We start from the raw sequence: 21,309 nt of genomic DNA, 5'->3' as shown, positions 1-21,309 counted from the left end.
CATGATAAGCAAAATTATGGGAAAATACAATAGGCTTTATATTCCTTGAGTCTTCTGAATTATATGTGAAGCAAAAATTTTAACACTGTACCGTACACTTCTGAATGTACGCAGAGGAAAATTAGAAGACAATTACATTATAAATGAAAGAAGTAAGAATTCTATACTTCACTCAAAGTGATTAAATGACAACAGTGCACTTAGATAAATTATGTCTATGTATGGTAATACCTACAGCATTTACAGAAAAACCTAACCAAAAAGATCAAACTCACTGCCGTCGAGCGACCCCAACTCATAGCGACCCCTCCTTGGCTTTTCGAGGCAGTATCACCACAGAAGTAGATTGCCCAACCTTCCCTCTGAGGAGTGGCTGGTGGGTTTGAACCACCAGCATTCTGGTTAGCAGTCAAATGCTTTAGGCATTATGCCACCAGAGCTCTCAGCATTTACAGAAAAAGCTAAACCAATGTTTTATACAAATTAACATTAAACAAATGTTTTTTTAAAAAACAGTATATATAAATCAGTATGTGATCCTAAAAGTTATTCAAGTAATATGCAGGAAAACAGCTAAAATGAAAGAAGAGTGAGATTAAAAAGGAAATAAAAAGGCAGAGTTAAGATCTAAAATATAATGATATCAGTAACTACATTAAATGTAAATAGTTCTAATACATCAGACTCATAATGGCTCTGTAAGGACAGAATGTGACCTGTAAGGACCTGTCCCATTGGGTTTCCAAGGCTGTAAATCATTACAGAAGCAGGCTGCCACATTTTCTTTCCTGGAGCAGCTGGTATATTCAAACTGCTGACCTTTGGGTTAGCAGCCAGGCTTTAACCACTGAACTACCAGAGCTCCTTAATTCAGACACAGCTGGCAGGAATTTAAAATGGCACAGCCACACTGAAAAACACCTCAAGTTTCTTTAAAAACTAAATGTGCAATTAACATATAATCCTGCAACTGTACTCCTGGGGGTTTATCCCAGAGAAATGAAAAGAGACTCACGCAGAAACTTTTACACGAATGCTTACAGCATCCTTATTTATAATAGTAAAAAAAAATTGGAAACATGCAGATGGCCTTTGATGGATGAATAGGTAAACAAATTGTAGTACACCCATACCATGTGTGGTAGGTTAAGGTTGTGTGTCAACTTGAATAGGCCTGGTTTTGAGTGGCTGGGCAGCTGGATGTAGTTATTCCCTGAATTGAGACTGTTAACTCCACGTTGGAATCTGCTGTGAGTAGCTGTCTTACGGATGTGGTCTGCTTCTAGTACATAAGCAGCAGCTTTGAGAAAGATCTCTTGCTTTTTTGCATGCCTGGATCCTGCATTTAGCCAAGTCTTCATTCAGTAGCCTGCCATATTGCCTGTCAATCTTGGGACTGTTTCTGGACTTGAACTAGTAGCCTGCCATGTTGCTTGATAATCATGGGACTGTGCCATTTTACTTGTTGATCTTGGGTTTGTCAGCCTCAGTAGCCAGGAGCTGCTTGCATTAAGAGATGCCTGCAGCTCCAGTGGGCCAGGAGCAAGAGGCAGAGCTGAAGCCCAAAGTCAAGCGACCTTCACCCATCCCCTAGAGCTGGCACTTTGAATTTGGACTTCCAGCCTCCTAAACTGTAATGGAATAAATCCCTGGTTGTTAAACCTATCCACTTGTGGTATTTCTGTTAGAGCAAGACTGGAGAACCAAACTATCATGGACTCCTACTCAGCAATTAAAATTTAAGGAAAAAAAAAAAAAAGAAGAACCATTGGCATATGCAACAACTTGATGGATCTCCAGAGAATTATGCTGAGTGGGGAAAAAAAAAGGAAAATGATCAGTTACGTTCTTGAAATAACAAAATTATAGAAACAGAGAACAGATCAGTGGTTGCCAAGGGTTAAGGAGGGGGTTGGGTGCAGGATGGAAGTAGGTATGAAAAGGCAGCAAGAATTCTATGGTGATGGAAATGTTCTGTGTCCCAGTCAATATCTGGTTGTGATATTATATTATAGTTTTTGCAAGCTGTTACCACTGGGGGAAGCCTGGTAAAGAGTACAAGATCTCTCTATATTATTTCTTATAATTGCATGTGAATCTACAATTATCTCGAAATAATTAGTTTAACTGAAAAAGAAAGAAAATATTTAATAAAGAAAAAAAAAACACCTTTGGAGGTTGCTGTCTCATAACTGGATGCTCAGTGATACACTGGAAGAGATGGGATTCAAATTCAGGTTTTCTTCCTCTTGGTTCATGTTTGATCAATTAAATGAGAAAAAAAACATGTGTGTATGTATCCATGCATTAAATATATATATATTTACATCCTAATGATTTTGAATGTAAAGAATCTTGTGGTTACACTGGCAGGACTACAACTAGGTGAAGAGAAAAGAAGGTACAGGAAAGGATACATTTAAACACAGACAGGAACTGTGTTTTGTTCTGCAATGAATGGGTTGGGGCACAATAAAGGAAACAAGGTCCACTCAGACGTTTCACAAACTTTAATAGTCTCCTGATATTCCAGCCTTCTAGCTTTACTTATTCACTCGTACTTTTATTAAAGGGAGTAGAAATTTGGTACCATATCCTAGATAAACATCCAGGTTTCTATGGTTTTAAAGCACAAAAGTTCTCAGTGATATCATATTTCAGCCACTGGTGCAAAGCATCATGAAGATGTATAATATACTATAGGAACTGACTGTTTCTGAAGACAGTACACAGGTCATCACAAAATTCAATGAAGGGTTTATTAACATCAGGAGAAAACTTACAAAACAGTATGAAAATTTACTTATTCCAGACAGCTAAAAAAAACTTATGATGAAAGAATTAAACACTGCACACAGAACTGCTATATCTTCCATACAATTTATTATTTCCGCAAATTTATAGAGTATCCATATGCTAAACACCATACTAGATACAGAATTGTAATTTAAAAAGAGCATGGACTTTCATATATTTCTTAAACGTAAATACAGTTGTCGTTTTATTAATTTTAAAAAGGACCATTGAGAGCATGTGTTCTATAGTTTGAGTAAGGGGTACAGACAAAGCAAAGTTAGCCAATTGTTACTTCTTCATTTACATATTTCAAATATGCTGTTAGGGAAAATAGTATTACATCGTGATTGAAACATGACTTTTTGGTTAGAGAGACCTGGCTTTAAATAAATGATTCTGCAATTTATTATCCAAGCAATCCTGGGAAAGTTAGTTAACTTCTATCTGTTGCCTCCTTTTTTTCTTTTCACAGAAGTTGTGAATCTCTCTAGATATTAAGTCCTAAGTTGAATCATGTTTACTAGTGAACAGGATCCCTACAGAGGGACGTTTTGACACACGGTTTGGTTCCTCTCCTGCCCCATGTTCCTTCCTTTTTATTCAATGGGTAAGTTATACATCCTTTGAGATGACCATTTTGCCCATCTTCTCTTTCCCCTCTCACTTTTCCTGAAGAAACCAGGTCACAGAGCAGTGAGAGGGGAGGTGCACGAGGGGTCTCTGCCCATATCCAAGTCCACATGAAGCCTGCTGGTTCTACAGTGAAACCAGAGGCCAGTGGGGGACGCAAACTTAGAGACTGCCCCTGGGTAGTCGTCACCCTCCATGAGCCTCTCTCAAGTCATTGCTTTAATAACTAACGTATTCTATGTAGCCAATCAAGGGATAATAAGATTGGTCCCAATATTTAGATTTGAATCCGGAGAAGATAAGGACCTTGTAGATATTTAGGCTGAGCCACATGTTCCAACTCCTTGGAATCATATAGCTAAACTATTTTCCAAAAGTTTACACCAGTTTACTCTCCATTAGTAATGTAACTAGCGATAAGTTCATTGACTACTAAAAGCTTTGATTATGTAAAAGGCAAAAATGGTATCTGTTCTGGTTACCTAGTGCCTCTCTGACAAGAAATATACCACAAATGGCGTGGCCTTAACAAACAGGAGTTTCTTCTTACAATTTGGAGGCTTTAAGTCCAAGTTCAAAGTGCCGGGCGCTAGGGGCTGGGTGAAAGGCCCTCAACCTTGGGGTCCAGCCTGCTCCCAGCCCACTGGAGCTAGAGGCATTTCTTCACTCACACAGCTGCTGAGCCTGAGAAGCCCCAAGGCTGACAAATCAAAAGGCACAGTCCCAATGTTACCAAACCACATGGCAGTCCACTAACTTAAGTCCATTGTAAGTCCCAAGGTCAGCAGAGCATAGCAGGCTTCTGAGCAATGACATGGCTACATGCAGGGTCCAAGCATGCCTTAGGCTAAAGACCATTCTCAAAGCTTCTCCTTAAATACAGGAAGCAGACCACATATCCAAAGGCAGCTACTCAGCTGCTCCCAGTAGATTCCACCATGGAGTTGATTACCAGTCTCATCATGGGGAATACTACATCCAGCTGCCCAGCCACTCAACCAGGCCTAGCCAAGTTGACATACAAACGTAACCATCACAGTATCTCATGTAGTTTTTGCTTTCCTTTGATTCTAGTGAGTTGAACTATGTCTCATATTTTTTTTACCAAATATATTTCCTTTCTTCAAATATTCATTAGGTTCTCAGGGTTTTTCTCACTCATTTCTATGAGTTCTGTCTATTTTAACACAAACTTTACTCTCATATTTATTGGAAATATGTTCCAGGGTACAGACTTACTTAAAACAGTAAGAAGTTTAAAATATAATAATAACATCCTTCTCAGGGGGCAAGTTTAAGTTAACTATGTTTTTCCTAAATATTATAGTCATTAAAAATGATGTATATATGAATATGGGGAGTTCTGGTGGCATAGTGCCTAAGGCATTTGACTGCCCACAAGAAGGCTGGTGGTTCAAACCCAAGACCACTCCTCAGAAGGAAGACTGGGCAATCTACTTCCATAGAGACACCGCCTTAGAAACCCGAGGAGGGGTTGCTATGAGTCAGGATCGACTCGATGGCAGTGAGTTTGGTTTGGTCTTTTTCTTTCTTTTTTGGTATATGAATATGAATACTAGACATCTAATTTATTAAAAGCCTACATTCTTTGATTTATGCAGTTAAAATTATAGTTGAAATAAGAAGACACATTGGATGAGTAATTATTTTTGTTCAAAAACAAAAAATCAGCAACTATATATATGCGGGGAGTTCTGGTAGCATAGTACCTAAGGCACTATGCCAGAAGCCTGGCAGTTCAAACCCACCAGCCACTCCTCAGAAGGAAGATGGGGCAATCTACTTCCGTAGTGATACTGCCTTGGAAACCCAAGGAGGGGTCGCTATGAGTCGGGTCCGACTCAACGGCACATAACAACAACAACATATGTATGCCAGTCTCCATATTTTTAAGTTAAATCTATACTCGTTCTATATGATATGATTATAGAGTTGGATTTCTGTCTAAAACTATTTACTAAAAAGGAGAAAATAAATTGTCTTTAACACTAAGAGGTTTGGTTTAGTTGTTATCCTCTAAGGACTGTTGACTTGTAACCTTCTAGTATATCCATTTTTTTAAAAACAAAATTCTGATATTGTATGTGTCTTACAATTCACAGTATATTACAAACAATGAAGTATTTTTTCATATTTTATATCAGAAAAATTGAATGTACTTTATAATTGCTGAAGCCTTAGATTAACGGACTGTGGTATATTTCAGGGAGGTTGCCCCTGTCACCAGACTGGTAACAATAATCATGCCTAAGACCTTTCAGATCTTGTTACTATTAGATAACCAGAACTGAGTGTGTTCTTAATATGTTAGAAACATTTTTGGAAACATTTATCCCTTGCATAAAAACTGTAGATTAAACAGTGTCTCTAATAGAATACTTTAAAATAGTATACAAAATCCTTTTGTTTCATTTATATCCAAATATATAGGAGTACTTATAATGTTAAATGAGTAACATGGAGTTCAAAGCTGTGTGTGTGTGTGTGAGTGAGTCACTGTGTGGTGAAAACTGTTAATGCACTCAGGGCTTAACCAAAAGGTTGGAGGTTTAAGACTTGCCCGAGGTGCCTCAGAAGAAAGGCCTGGCGATCTATTCCAAACAGTAAGCCATTGACAACACCGTGGAGCACACATCCGCTCTAACCAATACTGGGTCACCATGAGTTAGAATTGACTCGACAGCAACTGGTTTGGTATGTATGTGGATACACAACGCAGTAGTAATGGATGTAAGACAACTAGTGGAAAAGGCTTTTCGTTTTTATTTTATATGCTTTACTGTTTTGTTTGTCTTTATGTCATGACAAATAAAAAACTGAAGCCAAATAAAAAACACCATCTCAACTCCTACTTAATATGGCAGATTGAATACACATGTTTGTCTCTACTCCTTCCCAAAATGTTGCTATAATGACAATAAAGGAGTAAAAATAGTACAAAGTCCTAAGTGCAAAGAGAACAATGAATGAGAATACTTTCAGATGAGAAGTTAGGAATCTGAAAGGCTGAAGGATGAGAGGTAATTGACCCAACAAACCAGAGAAAGCTGAAACTTCTGCCTAAAAGGAGAGGAGTGACAAGTTAATGGCAGAAGTCAAAAAACTAAGACCATTGGTGCCACAGGATCTCAGAAAGGAAGGTACCCATGAAGGCAGGTAAACACGATGAGCCAAAAACAGGATGAATGGATTCATGATACTAAAAGAAACACATTTAGACCCTCATGCCCTTCTCTACCAGGTTGGACAACCTCCCTCAGAATCCTCATAAAAATGGGAGGCTGATTCTCTGCAAAGGCTCTGGACTTGGGGCTGCCAAACACAGTCGGGGACAGGGCAGGGCCCTGTTATAACCATCATACAGTAGGTAGTAATGGTGGTAGAAGAGTTAAGACCTGGACCTAGATATCCATTAGATGGAATCACCAAAGAGAGGCGCCACCTGCTGGAGGTGATAGGAGGAAGTTTTACTAGTCAGATAAATAAATTACCCAAAAAGTATGATAGTAATACAGTTATGGAGTAGTGAGAAAAGTGTTTGGAGCACCAGGGAACAGGGAGCCTATGGAGGTACAGATAGGGTATATATGGGCAGTACATTATGACCAACATTAAGGCGTTGATGAAGCCCAGGCACTGTGCTAGGTACTTTACAGATGCTATCTCATATAATCAAGGATGACTTCCTACTACTAATAGGATCCCACTTAATAGGGTAAAGGCAGGACTCCACGATGGAGGAGGATTAGCATAAACAAAGAAAGCCTCAAGCCAAGGGGAACTGGACATTGTACAAGTCGGATTCAGGGTTTGACAACAAGGCAGACACCCTGTTTCTGAAACAAGAGTGCCAGGAGGGAAACTGGTATCAGAGGCATAGCAGAAGGGTAGTTATGGGAACTAGGACACAACATAGAAGGGATCTGGTAAGATCGAGCATCCTGGATTCTCTGAGAGGGGAACCAGGAGCTTCTTACATCACTGGAATGAGGACAAGATAAATACAGATGTTGAGACCAGGCAAACTCAGAGGCTGCATCTGCTGGATAGAACCAGCCTGACTGCCTCCAACTGGCTGCTCCCAACTGACTGCTCATAGTACGGTTGGCCTTCCTCAATTAATCTGATAGGAAACTAGTCAGTTACACAGCCTTGTACAACTGGTATCCAAACAGGGGCTCTTTCTGATTGGTCAGAGCCAAGAAACTGAGAAAATGGCTCCCATACCACTAGCCATGTGGCACTGGCTATGTCTGGACTGTGGGTGTCATTTCAGCTTCAGGAATAAGTGGCAAGGCTGGTAAATAGAGTTCCAGACAAAGACCAAATTGCTTATAAAGATACACATTTAAGATGTTGCTGTCAGCAACTAAAAAGGCTAACAAAATTGTCTTCTAACAATCACATGGAAGTAGACTATATTTCACATGTGCCTTTGACACTGTGATGGCATTTTAGCTGTTCCTAATAGGAACAATGGGGCAAAACAACTTTCTGGTGGAGAGTCACATAGTGTATGTAGTGTAATGCATTCTTTCTGACCATTCCATACTTCTGCCGCTCTGGGTGACAACCATGTAAAACCGTAGAAAACAATGACACCTAGTGTCCAAAAATGTTGTTCTTAGGCAGTATGAATGCCTGGTGAGTATATGAAGGCAGATGGAACCTTAGAGATAAGCTTGCACATCTTTCCTCTCTCCACTAACAGCACAGGGGATTTTCCTACTCTCTTCATTCTCTCAAGGCTGGAATGCAGTTGCAGGTTCCTTTTAAACAGAAGGTCAAGGCACAGACTGTTACAACCCTACAAAGGTGGCAGCAGGGGTGATCCTGGTCCAACGAACCCACATCCCTCTTATCAAGACACAAAGAAAAAAAACACAGCATCAACTTAGGGGCTAATTTTTTTCAAGCCCTGGTGGTAAATTCAACAAATTCTTAGATACCTGGTAAAAGAGAATCACTAGTAACTTCTTTTAAACCAAGTTTCGAAAATGACTCCATTTATAAATACCCTTTTTACTGTCACATCTTATGAGTGAGATCACTAAGTATAATTTCTTTTTGGATATTGGACTCACCTCAGTTATCCTTTTCTTCAGGTTCTCCTTTCCGATGTATGAAGCCTGAAGTGAAATGACATTTTCTTCTTTTTGAATCAAGGTTGTTAAGACACTTTTAAAATTCTGATATTGTTTTAGTAGCTCCAAAACTCTTTCACACTGTTCAAGGCTATAAAGAGAAAGAACGCAAAGCAGTTAAGTATTTGAAAATTACAAAATTATTCTTTGGTTTGCTTTTAGCATACAGTAATTACTAATAAGTTATAGAAGGATTTTTGCTCTTGCAACAGTTTATAATATTTTTTAACCAGGTTAACCTAAGAACGAGGGCACACATATTTATTGGACAAATAGATGGTATAAATAATCACTGAATTGATATTTTCACCAGTTCAATATTAAAGTCACTGATGTAAGTTCTAGAAAGAAACACAAAAGGAATAATCACCATCAAGAACCAGCATCTCAATTTCATCATTAACTGAAAGACATCTTGGAAAACAGTGCTTTCCTACTGTTATTCTTCAAGATTATTTTAATAGTAATTTACCAAGTCATGTTTTATGTTTACAGAGTCTATCAATTTGTTACACTGTAGAGTTTTACATGTTGCTGTGCAGGAAACTACACCACTGGTATTCAAATACTAGCAAGGTTACCTACAGTGGATGTTTCAGGGGAGTGAAGACAGACTAAAAACAAGCCTGGCAATATACTTCCAATCATTCCAATAATGGAAACCTAATGAATCAAACAGAACACTGTCCAACTCTCTTGCTTTGGACACACCATTAGCACGGATCAATCACCATAAGACGGTATCGTGTATGGTGAAGCAGAAGGCCAGTGAGGGTGAGGAAGACCCTCAGAAAGGAGGATTAGCATAGCAGACAAAATGATGGCCTCAGACACAATGGCAATTGTGAAAATGGTACAAGACTGTGCAACATTTAGTTCTGTTGCAAAAAAAGGTCACCATGAGTATGTAAGGTCAGCATGCATCAGAGCCAACTCAACAGCAGCTGACAACCACAATTATTCCACTTATTCTAGATTTAGCCTTTTACAAAATGAAAGCAATAGTTATAATGCAGCAGCTAGGAAACCTGATTTTGGCTTATGGCTGGGCACTAATTAGTCATGGGACCTTCAATAAGTTACTTTAGCCTCTTTGGACCTCTTTCTTTCTTCTGTAAAATTAGATGGTAGATCGGATCAAATACCACACGTAGGCTTTATCTTCACTACTGTATACTCTGGGTTCCGGTAGGAAAGAGGATGTGAACTCACATGGAATTCTGAGAACGTAGAGAATGGTCCACAGATACAGGTGTTGGCAGAGTTAAGAGAAACCACCAGAGACGGTGAGGCACCCAGTGATTACCACAGCAAGAATGTCACCCCACTGGCGCTCAAGGAGAAAGTGCCCTGAGCCACGGAAGAAGGCATCATCTGGAGCTGCTAGAATCTTGTGCTGCTGACACAGGGGGATGGGAAAGAACATCCTGACCACTCTCTCCACTTGCCCTGAATCTCCTACTAGTACCTTCCACTTCTTAATCCAATTGGAAACCTTAGCCTGAGTGGTGCAATCTGTAGGGATCTGCCCCTTCACTGCACTCTAACCCCAGGCACAGAATAAGGAGAAGAGAACATTGGTAGAGAATATTTAGAATTGCCAACTGGGACTGATGGGTAATGGCTTTTAAGAAAAAAAATTTGAGGCCTTGCCCAGGCATTGTAGGAAAGACTGTGATAATAATGGCAATGTCTAGCATGCATGTGAGGTGGGGTGGTGGACAGGATAATGGCTCCCCAAAGATGTCCACATCCTGATCCCTAGACTGTGATTATATTACCTAACATGGCAAAAGGGACTTTGCAGATGTGATTAAGTTAAGGATCTTAAAACTGAGATTATCCTGGGTTATCCAACCAGGTCCAATGTTATCACAAAGGTCTTTATAAGAAGGAGGCATGAGGGTCAGAGTCAGAGGAAGATGTTTGAGGACAGAAGCAGAGACAGACAGAGAGAGTTGAAGATGTCAAATTGCCGATTTAAAAAATGGAAGCTGGGGCCATGAGCCAAGGAAGAAAAAAAAAAAGAACCAAGGAAACAGATTCACCCCTAGAGCTTCCAAAAGATAAGGAGCCTGGCCAACACCCTAATGATAGGATTTCTGATCTGCAGAACAGGAAGGTAATACATCTGAGTTGTTTTTAAGCCACTACGTGTATAATAATTTGTTAAGGCAACAATAGGAAACAAATATAGGTTGGGCAATGTTTATTACAAATATACATCTGTTAACCCTAGTAGACAAACTCTTGGGAGCCTTCTGCTATAATCTATGGTTCCAAGTCTTGACCCAGATTTTGGCCCAGTGAGCTGCCTGGATGATAATATGCTTGCCTCTTCTTTAGGTCCATAGGGATGTTTTTCGAACCTAAAAAAAATTTCAAAAAGTTTGTTGACTGCAGATAACTTTTCAGATTTGGGAGGAATTTTCTTACCATTCAGTGACCAAAGCTTTTGTGCTCTCCCACAGGAGTACTGTGTTCTGGCACTGCTGATTCACAGTTTTTTCTCTGCCATCTTTGAACTGTGGAAGAGAATTAGCCATTTCTTGCAAGTGTTTCTTCTCTTCTTCATATTCATCTAGATCTTTATCCACTCTGATTAATGATTTTTTCCTTGATTATGAAAGAGAAAAGTTTGATAGCCAATTATTACCCAATTAAATTTTATAGAAATATGGATAATTTGGGGGAGCACACTAATTTGGATTTGTCTCATGAGGTCTGTGTCAAATTTATACATTCCTATCACAGAGTTCAAGAGACTCCTGGCATGTCTGTAATACCAATTTGGTGTTTTAAAATAAATGCACAAAACCATAAATAGTAACATCTTCTGGGATGAACACACTTGTAAAAGATGTGCATATGCATATGAGAACACATGTGAGAGAAAGGCAGTATGTGTATGTACATGTATCAGTGCTCACTTTGAGATGAGCATGATATGAAGAGAAAGAGAAAAGATGAATGGTAGAGTACAGGAAGGCTCCTAAGAGGACATGGAGGTGGTAAGGGGAACAGAAAGAGCAAGGAAAATGTGGCACTTTGTTACTTATAGAAACCCTTTCTATCATTAGCCATTAGAAAAATACAAATCAAAACCACAATGAAATACCACCTGACCCCTATTAGAATGGCAATTACATCAAAAAGGGAATAAACAAATATTGGCAATGTTGTGGATAAACTGGAACCCTCATCCACCGCTGGTGTGAATGTAAAATGGTACAGCCACTATGGAAACAGTGTGGCAGTTCCTCAACACAAGTAGTCCTCCGATTACAAAAGTCTAGCGTGTGGACAACTCACACTTGCCCTTTAATGTTATATAAATTTGCCCTCATTTTGAAAGGATGGAGCCAACACCTAATTGCATCAAATTCTTCATCACAATCACCTTTACTTGCTGCACACATAGCTTTTAAGTCATTGAGAAGACTTACTTAGACTTAGGGAGACACATAGGAATGACTCTCATTTATAACCAAAGATTCACTCTAAATTGAACATAGAATTACTATGTGATCCAGCAATCCCAAATTCTAAGTATATAACCAGAAGAAGTGAAAGCAGGAACACAAACAGAAACTTGTACACCCATGTTCACTGCAGCGCTTTTCACAGTAGCCAGCACGTAGAAACAACGAAAATGTCAATCAACACAGATGAGTGTGGCATATACATACAATGGAATATTACTCAGTCATAAAGAGAAATGACTCCCTGATGCAGGTCACAATATGCATGAACACTGAAAACATTATGCTGAGCAAAATACGTCAGTTGCAAAAAGACAAATACTATAAGACTTCATTTACATGAAATAAGCAAATGTATAGAAACCTAAGATTAATAGTGTTTGCCAGGGGTATGAGGAAGGGAGAAAGAAGAGTTTGCTTAGTGGGCACTGAGTTCATGTTAACGGTGGGAGAATAATTTGGAAAAGGATAGTGATAATGGTGGCACATGAACAATTTAATGTCCCTGGATTATACATGTAGAAATTGTGAATTAGCAAGTGTCATGTTGTGTGTATTTTCACCACAATGAAAAAAAATCTTTCCTATATCAAAAAGGAGTCATTTGAACTAAGACGATTAACCTGCAAATGAATCCCAAGAAGATTAAGGCCATTCACCTGGGTCACCCTTGCTTTTTTTTTTTTTTTTTTAAATCAGATACACACTGGCTCTAGCTTCTTTCTTTCAAGTCTCTCTTGAACCCAAAGGCTTTCACATCCTATTGCTCCCCCATAACTTCTCTTCAAGATTTCCATTAACCTCCATATTGTTAACTTCACGTTCCATTCTCAGTTTTCTCTTTACTTAACTAATCACCAGCATGTGACATATTGCTCACTTCTTCCCCCCTTGAAACTCCTTCACTTGGCCTCCAGAACTCTCCTGATTTTCTTCCTACTGCACTGGCCGCTTTTCAGGCTCTTTGGCTGTCTCCTCTTCATCTCTTTGATCTCTTAACCATGAATGCCTTGCAGATTACAACTTGTACTTCTTCCCTGTACTATCTATATTTACTCCCTGACAATCTCATCTTGTCTCCTGGCTTTACATAACCTTCTAAAATCCTGCCAACTCCTAAATATATATCTCTAAATCTCTCTCTTGACTGCAGATGCCACCTATTTTAAACAGCCTTGTTGACATTGCTTATTTGAATGTCAAATAAGTATCTCAAACTTATCTCTAAAACCAAGTACCTCTCCTCTTTCTTTCAATACCTGATAATCTTCCATCTTTCTTACCTCAGTTAATGTCAGCTCCACTCCATGTCCAGTTTGTGAACAAATATTGCACTCATGCTTTAAAATACACACAGAATCTTAACAGTTTTTGCTACCTCACCACTGGTCCATGCTACCATCATTCCGTAATAGGTCAAACCAGTCTTCCTGAGTCTGCCCTGGCCTCCTTCAATCTATTCTCAACATGTCCATCAATGAAAGCCAGATAAATTCTCTCTGCTCAGAACCTGCCAACAATGTCCCATGTCACTCAAAGAAAAAGACAGGGTCATGATATGATTTACAGGTCCCTACATGAGCTAGATGCTACCATACTCATTACGTCTCTTCTCCTCCTGCTGCAGCCTCTGGCCTCTCTCACATACACTGGGCCCATTCCAACACTGGGCCTTTGTATCTACTGCTCCCTCAGCCCCAAGGCTCTCCCTCCAGGTACTCACATGGTTTGCTCCCTCATTTCATCTTATCCAAGATCACCTTCTCACCAAAGCCATTCCTGACAACCCAATGTGAAACTGCAATCCCACCTTAAAATCTCTATTCCACTTCCCTGTTCAATTTTTCTCAATAGCTTTTATTAACACAAAACATACTAAATATCTTACTCTCCTCATTAAGTTATAAGCTTCAAGAGTGCAGGATTTTATTATTATTATTATTATTATTATTATTTTGTTAACTATCTTCAGTACCTAAAAGAGTGCCTGGCACATAGTAGGCTATCAATATATACTTGGGAGCTCTAGTGGCTTAGTGCATAAGGCATTTGACTGCTAACCAGAAGGCTGGTGGTTCAAACCCACCAGCCACTCCTCGGAAGGAAGGTTGGGCAATCTACCTCTGTAGTGATACTGCCTTGGAAATCCAAGGAGGGGTCGCTATGAGTTGGGTCTGACTTGACGGCACATAACAACAACAACAACTACAAATACATACTTTCTCTATTAATAACTAGATTAATAATTAAATTGTTTTTTACAAACTTAGTCTTTCACTTAGAAATGTATATGTAATTTATTATTTAGTATTTATAAACCTATAATTAAAATTTACTAATATTAAATCAGTAATTAATAGTTCAACACCTCCTTAAGAACTGGGGCACTTTAGGAATGAAAATTTCACTGGGAATGAAGGCACACACAACTATCTCTATAAATTGTCTATAAATTATTCAAAAATAAAAAGTATTTTAAAAGGAGTTTTTAAAAAAAAAAAAAAAACAGCTGACTGAGGGCACAGGGAAATGTCAGAGAGAAGAACACAAATTAACTATACTGAAGGACTTGGACAGCTAAATAGTCTCAAGAGACCACTAAGTCTGAGGGATAAGAAACAGGCAAAGGAAGAGACAAGAAGTGGAAAAGAGATTTAGAAAGAGGAGAAGGAGTTGCACAAAAGTGGTTCTTGCTGACATTTCAGTTTGCAGGACCTGGAGTTCAGTCTCTTAAACGCTGGAATCAAAATCGCAGCACTCATCCATAAGGGTGCCCAACCCCAAGTCTGCTCAGTTTCCAGGAGACTATGCTTAGCTTCTCTATTAAATTCAGCCCATGGTCTCCCCTCAATGCCCACCCTAACCCTTATGAGAGGAGAGAAGACCAAAGAATTAAGAAAATAGCAGAGACAGAATGTGGTGCGTGCCTCTTCCACCACTTTTTTCTTTAGTACCAAATGTATGATGTTTCCAGCTTTCCCCCATCAAAAGAACTCAACAACAAAAAAGGAGCAGTAAAAGGGATTTTGAAGTAATGTGTGCACTTTATACATATCTTACTTTACCACACATTTGTTCACAAGAATGCATATTTTAAGGAGAAAAAAATTCTAAAATATTTTGTAAAGGTATAATATCAATAAAAAGGAAGCTTGCTTGAAAAGTCTTTATACAGAAAACAATGCTGAGCACTGGATAGAGTGGGATGGAATGGAAGTAGAAAGAAACAGAAAGTATTTGCTTCACCTAGCAGATATCTCAAAATGCAGATGACTGGATGGAAACAATACTTACCTTTGTTTTACAGCTGGAATAGTTGGATCCTTAAGACCAATTTTACTAATTTGATTTTGAACATCTTGGATACTTTTAAGAAGTTCATTATTTTTGAAAAGGCAAATCTCCAGTGATTTGTTTTCTTCAGGAAATTCTTCATGTACACCAAATTTTGTTGACAAAACATCAGTAAGTTTTTCACAGGAGGTATCTTCACCCAGTTCAGCATCTTTAAAGCTAATATCAAGCATCTTCAGATGTTTATCCAAATGCCTGGCCTTGTCTTTCATCAGATGTATTTTTCTCTCTTCATTTTCTGTTGTCAAAGTATTTTCTGGTAATACCTGTGTATCTGAGGCTGAAAGTTCTGTGACATGCTCAACAGAGAGTTCACCTGTTCTTAGAGAAGCCAAAAAATCTTCCAGATTTTTGAGGGCATCTTCACTCCTCTGAATCTTGTGGTTCATTTCCTCAAGTTGTGCTTTGCATTTCAGTATAATATTTTGAGTTGCGTGTAAATCAAATGGGTGTAATTTCTTTAGCACACAATTGTTGGTCATTTCTAAATTGTTACATAATTCGATCTGTTTTGCTATGGAAGCTTGGATGCTCTAAAATAAACATAAGAAAAGCTGAAAAGATGGAGCAGAAGGAAAGCTAGGCTGTACCAAAAATAAACCCCAAACAACATGACTAGGATTGAACTGGGAAATGTTCCTGAGTTTCACTGAGGCTGATAGCTTTGACAGAAGAAGACTTTTATTACAAATGGTAAGCTATTTCATTATCTTTTCTGAGGTCTCAATCCCAAAAGTAAAACACAGATGTAAATCTATTCCTTCAAAGCAAATAACCAGGAATTTAACTGTTCAGAGATCTAACAACCGGAAAAATAAATCCTAAATATATTTTTAATTCAAGATGAGATTTGGAATAAGTAAACTGTAGGATGTTTCTGACAATTTAAGCATATGAGTCTAGTAAGATATTTAGGAATTCAGTAATTGGAGAAGGTATTCATAAGTAACACTTCACTTTGAACTCAAAGAAACTAAGCCATTATTTACTCCAGGGTACTTATCTACAAATTTGCAAGGAATTAAAGAACTAAGAAATAAATAACAAGCCTACTGAAGTCTAATATGAAGTCTTATTGAAGACTTTTTACTGCATTGGCCTTATACCATAATTAAAAATCCATGAACACTTACAAATCTGTAAACAATTCAGTGTTCTGTAAATATAATGTGAGAATTTATATTTACCTTCAGGTTTTGATAAATGCTATCAGCATCAGTCAGATGATATTCCTGAAGGGCCATTTCATGGAGGAGCAGGTCTGAGTCGCAGAGAAAAAGTGCTTCCTTCTCCAATGGTAATATAATTTGCAGTGCACTCTCTAAAGATTCCATTCTGGGTGAAAAATAAGCCAGACATAAGGGAAAGGCATAGCACAATGGCAGCCTATGAAAGATATTAACACCATTATTTAACCACGAACATAAAATTCTATCCAATAAAAATATATACAGTGTAAGCACAGATCAACACATTAAAGCTCAAACTTGACAGTCTACTATGCCAAAGAATGAGCTGTTGGCTATACCTAAGTGTTCTTAATAGCTTAACAGATACACACTGAATGGAAAATTGTTCCAAAACATACTGGGCCTTTTTCTGTCTTTTGAAGTACACAATGGGAGTTCTGGTGGCATAGTGCCTAAGGTACATGACTGCTAACCGGAAGGCTGGTGGTTCAAACCCACCAGCCACTCCTCAGAAGGAAGATTGGGCAATCTACTTCTGTAGAGATACTGCCTTGGAAACCCAAGGAGGGGTTGCTATGAGCGGGAAACAACTTGACAGCAGTGAGAGAGTTTAATGACCAAGGAACTTCATTATGAATACTAATTCTCTTATTAGTAGAAATATAATCGGTTTTAAAGAATTGGGTCTACAGATTATAAAATAAAATGTGTGACTCTGTATAAGTTATATATACACTCTGAGCCTCAGTTTCTTCCTATGTGAAATGGGACTATGTACTAGGGATAACAATAGCATTCTCATTTTAGAAATGAAGATACCAACACCCAAAGGGGTTATGTGACACAGCCAAATTCATGCCCATGGGAAGACAGCGGGAAGAGCATGGGTTCTGGAAAGTGACAGATCTTAAGTTCCAGTTAAGTCTCTGGCTAGTGGTATGTCTTGGTTATGTTATTTAACCTCTCTGAACATCAGTTTCCTCATCAGCAAAATAACAACTGTAAACTTGTTGTAAAGATTAAATAAAGGAACATACTTAGAATAATACTATTACTGTTAGGTGTTGTCCAAGTCAGTTCTGACTCACAGTGATCCTATGTACAACAGAATGAAACACTGTCCAGTTCTGTGCTATCCCCACAATTGTTGCTATGCTTGAGCTTAAACTGGCATTAAAAATTTTTAATAAATTTAGTAAATAAATGATTAGATTTCAGAATTATACCTGGCACTAAGGGCCATCCGAAGCTCTCTTTCATTGCCCTCTAATCTGTCTCTTTCCTTGGCTCTAAGGGGATTCTTTATGTCACTCACAAGATTTTCTAACTTCACTGAAGTGATTTCAAATTCATTCCAGCAAGCATCCGTTTCATTTTTTAAGACCTAGATGAAAGGCATTATTAATTTTTCAACTAATGGATGAATAGGCACAATTTTATTTTATGCTTATAAAACGAGACATTCATCAACTGTCAGAACAAAATTTCACATGAAAATGTATAGAATAGTATTTTCCAACCATCTACAAGTGAACACTCCTTCAAGGAACAATGATATTAATGTGATCTCAAAGGACCCTCTCAATGAAGACAAGGGAGTCAATAATATGGCTTTCAAAGGTATCCAAGCTCTCTCCCTTTCCATGAGTTAGATACACAGAATACAATTCAGAAAGATATATCTGCATATGTGTATCTTATATCTAAATGGATATAAGAATAGATATTCTATTTCGTCTAAATAGTAAAAGTTGTTATCCTCTAAACTAAAAGAAAATTGATTTGAACCAAAACGGTGTCCATACAAATGAAAAGTGAATTAAATTAATTTATAATTAAACATCTACAATTCTAAAATATACTTATCTTTGTTCACTTGAAGAAAAAAAAAAAAAAAAGGTACTACTGCAGAATGCTATTGAGTGCTTGTGGTAGTTATGTTTGTGTGTTAATTTGTCTGTGCCGGGCAGCTGGTGATAGTTATTCCCCATGATGAGACTGGCAATCTCCATGGTGGAATCTACCACAAGCAGCTGAGTAGCTGCCTTTGGGATGAGGTCTGCTTCCTATATATAAGGAGAATCCTTGGGAATGGATTCTAGCATATGGCATGCTTGGACCCTGCACATAACTGTGTTGTTGTTCAGCAGCCTGCCATCATGCTCTGTTGACCTTGGGACTTACAATGAACTTGAATTAATGGCCTGCCATGTGGTTTGGTAATATCGGGACTGTGCCTTTTTACTGTCAACCTTGCGTTTGTCTGCCTCAGCAGCCAGCAGCTATCTGAATGAAGAAATGCCTCTAGCTCCAGTGGGCTGGGAGTAGGAGCCAGAGCTGGACCCCCAGGTTGAGGGGCTTTCAACCAACCCCTAGAGCCTGGCACTTTGAACTTGGACTTAAAGCTTCCAAACTGTGAGAGAATAAACTGTTTGTTAACCATTTGTGGTATATTCTTGTCAGAGTGGCACTAGGTAATCAGAACAGTGCTTGTTGGTATAATTTGCTCTTTATTTCCCACAAGAATTCATGATTCAGTCACTGGAGTAAGGTCTCAAGACACTTTTTTAATTATGATGAAAACATGCCAAATCCATCACTTGAACAAAAGATATTTTAATACATGAATTTTGCTTATTCAGATGGAAGAAAGCGAGGAGCCAGATGGTAGCATGTGACTTAGGACCTGCCATAATAAAAATAAAGAAACTAGGAAATGGAGGAGAGAATTACAGTAATGACCCATGGCCCTTTGTCCATCTGATGGGTTTTCTGTGAGGGTTCAGTCTAATGAACTCCCAAGCTTGCAACAAGAATGTTGCATTATAATGCACTGGTAATTTTCAAAATAAGGAAGATTTCTACTTCTGTTTACAATTCCTGTGCCCACCAATAGATAGTTTCTTTCTGTAGCTCCTTAGTCAAGTTAAATACTTCCTCTGAAGGTTCTCCAAGAGGATCAGTCATCACATAAAACGAAAACTCCTTCCACTGCCTGCCCGATCTGGTAACCAATGATTGCAATACAGTAATTTTAGACAGTGTGACAATTTGGTCAATATGATGAAGGATTGAAACAAATATTTGAAGACACTGGTTTTTCATGTATCGTTAATTTTGGAATACTGCAGGAAATATCTATTGTAATTGCCTTTAAACACATTGTTTTTAACAAATCATCTGAACCCTTTATTCCCACCCTAAGCACACTTAAAAATTCAGCAAGCCACAGCATCCACAGTATCAGATTTGAGCATAAAAAAGTACCTTTAAACAAAGACTTTCCTGGATTTTGTACTCAAATGCAAATGACTTTCTGGAATAAGGTTACATGAGTAACACAATCCAACAAAGACAGTTCTTCACAAACGTTTAGAACATGTGCCTGCCATAAAAATGATCAAGTCTATACTCATGGTGGTATTACTCTCTAATAAAAAAGACAACTAGAGACATCGTATGTTCAGCAATTACCTGAAGATCTGTCAGCTTATCCTGCAGACAACCACTACTCATTTCCTTTTCACTAGAGAAATCAGAAGTAATCCTGAATGTGCTGTTTTGCAGGTGTTGTTCAAGAATCTCTTTTTGTATATTGTACCTGCAAAAAACATTAATGCAGAGTTACTTCATTTGAAAAATAAGACAAAAAACATTTCAAAATTACTGTCTATTCTACATGAGGAAATACCATGAAAATTCTTTTTTAACTTACTGGACTATATGCAAAACTTACTACTAAAAGATAATAAAAATTATTAAAGCACATTTGTATTGATAAAAATTTTCGGGCAGATTTTACCAGTTGCTTAAATGAGTTTACCTCTCTAGTAAGCTATTCATGGATGCACTGTAATCCTCTTCATACTTCTCCATAATGCTCACTTCATGTTGAGGCTTGAACTCTGATTCCAATGCTAAATTCTCAATCAGTTCCACTGCCTAAGAAAACATGCAAAATAGTAAATATGCTAGGTTCAGTATAGTTCATTATTTAGAAAAGACATCCACTTTATGTTACAAAGCTGTATCACTGATTTTTTTTTATACCTCAAATCAGAAGATAATACAGCTTCTTTAGGTTTCTCAGCTCAGAGAAAGGTCTTTCCATAGCAAAGAAGGGATTAATTACACTGGATCTCTCACCTTCCAATTGGTATGCAACACAGTGAAGGAGCAATACCAGTCCCTACATCTTGTTTCTACCTATGACCACACAGTCAGGGTCCACAAGAAGACATAAGCCCAACATGCAGAGAAGCAAACCTCTCAAAACAAACACATCTCACTCCTTCCCCACACATTCTGACTGGCATTCTCGGCTATGGTATATAGTAAATATGCACTTACTTAGAATTCAAGTACCTGGAAATCTCAATTTCCAGGGAAGATATAATACATTAAAATGGGAAAAAGACAAACGGTAAATGGACTAATTCATCTTAATAAAGCTGATTAAGCTGAACCTCTTATAGCCTCAATAGTGATGTATACAACACATATTTATGATGGCTCACATGGTCTATTTTTGCAAGATCCTTTTGTATCATCAGAGAAAGATTAAGCAAGCTCAATATAGTTTTAATTCATTGCATTCTAATTTTTCAAAAACAGCTATCTTTGCATTCTGTATGAGAGAACGCTCAGTTATTACAACAATCAGATCACGAAAACCAACACTTAATGAAAAAT

At 38.1% G+C, this 21,309-nt stretch overlaps 1 protein-coding gene across 1 annotated transcript in view; it reads right to left on the bottom strand.

The window, feature by feature from the left end:
• The window catches only part of SYNE2 (spectrin repeat containing nuclear envelope protein 2), a 285,164-nt gene that overhangs the window by 208,248 nt on the left and 55,607 nt on the right, over positions 1–21,309 (bottom strand). Inside the window, exons 22-28 of the mRNA XM_042781144.1 lie at positions 20,441–20,559; positions 20,092–20,218; positions 17,844–18,001; positions 16,615–16,762; positions 15,368–15,960; positions 11,028–11,207; positions 8,532–8,682 (exon numbers count right to left, since the gene is read on the bottom strand). Of these exons, the coding sequence (XP_042637078.1) occupies positions 8,532–8,682; positions 11,028–11,207; positions 15,368–15,960; positions 16,615–16,762; positions 17,844–18,001; positions 20,092–20,218; positions 20,441–20,559 (1,476 nt within the window). The remainder of the gene's footprint in view (positions 1–8,531; positions 8,683–11,027; positions 11,208–15,367; positions 15,961–16,614; positions 16,763–17,843; positions 18,002–20,091; positions 20,219–20,440; positions 20,560–21,309) is intronic.

The sequence above is a fragment of the Orycteropus afer genome, unplaced genomic scaffold, assembly GCF_000298275.1.
Source record: "Orycteropus afer afer isolate SDZICR_OR568_19922 unplaced genomic scaffold, OryAfe1.0 scaffold00088, whole genome shotgun sequence".
In the NCBI taxonomy this organism is placed as follows: domain Eukaryota; kingdom Metazoa; phylum Chordata; class Mammalia; order Tubulidentata; family Orycteropodidae; genus Orycteropus; species Orycteropus afer.
This window is presented reverse-complemented; position numbering and strand designations above follow the sequence as displayed.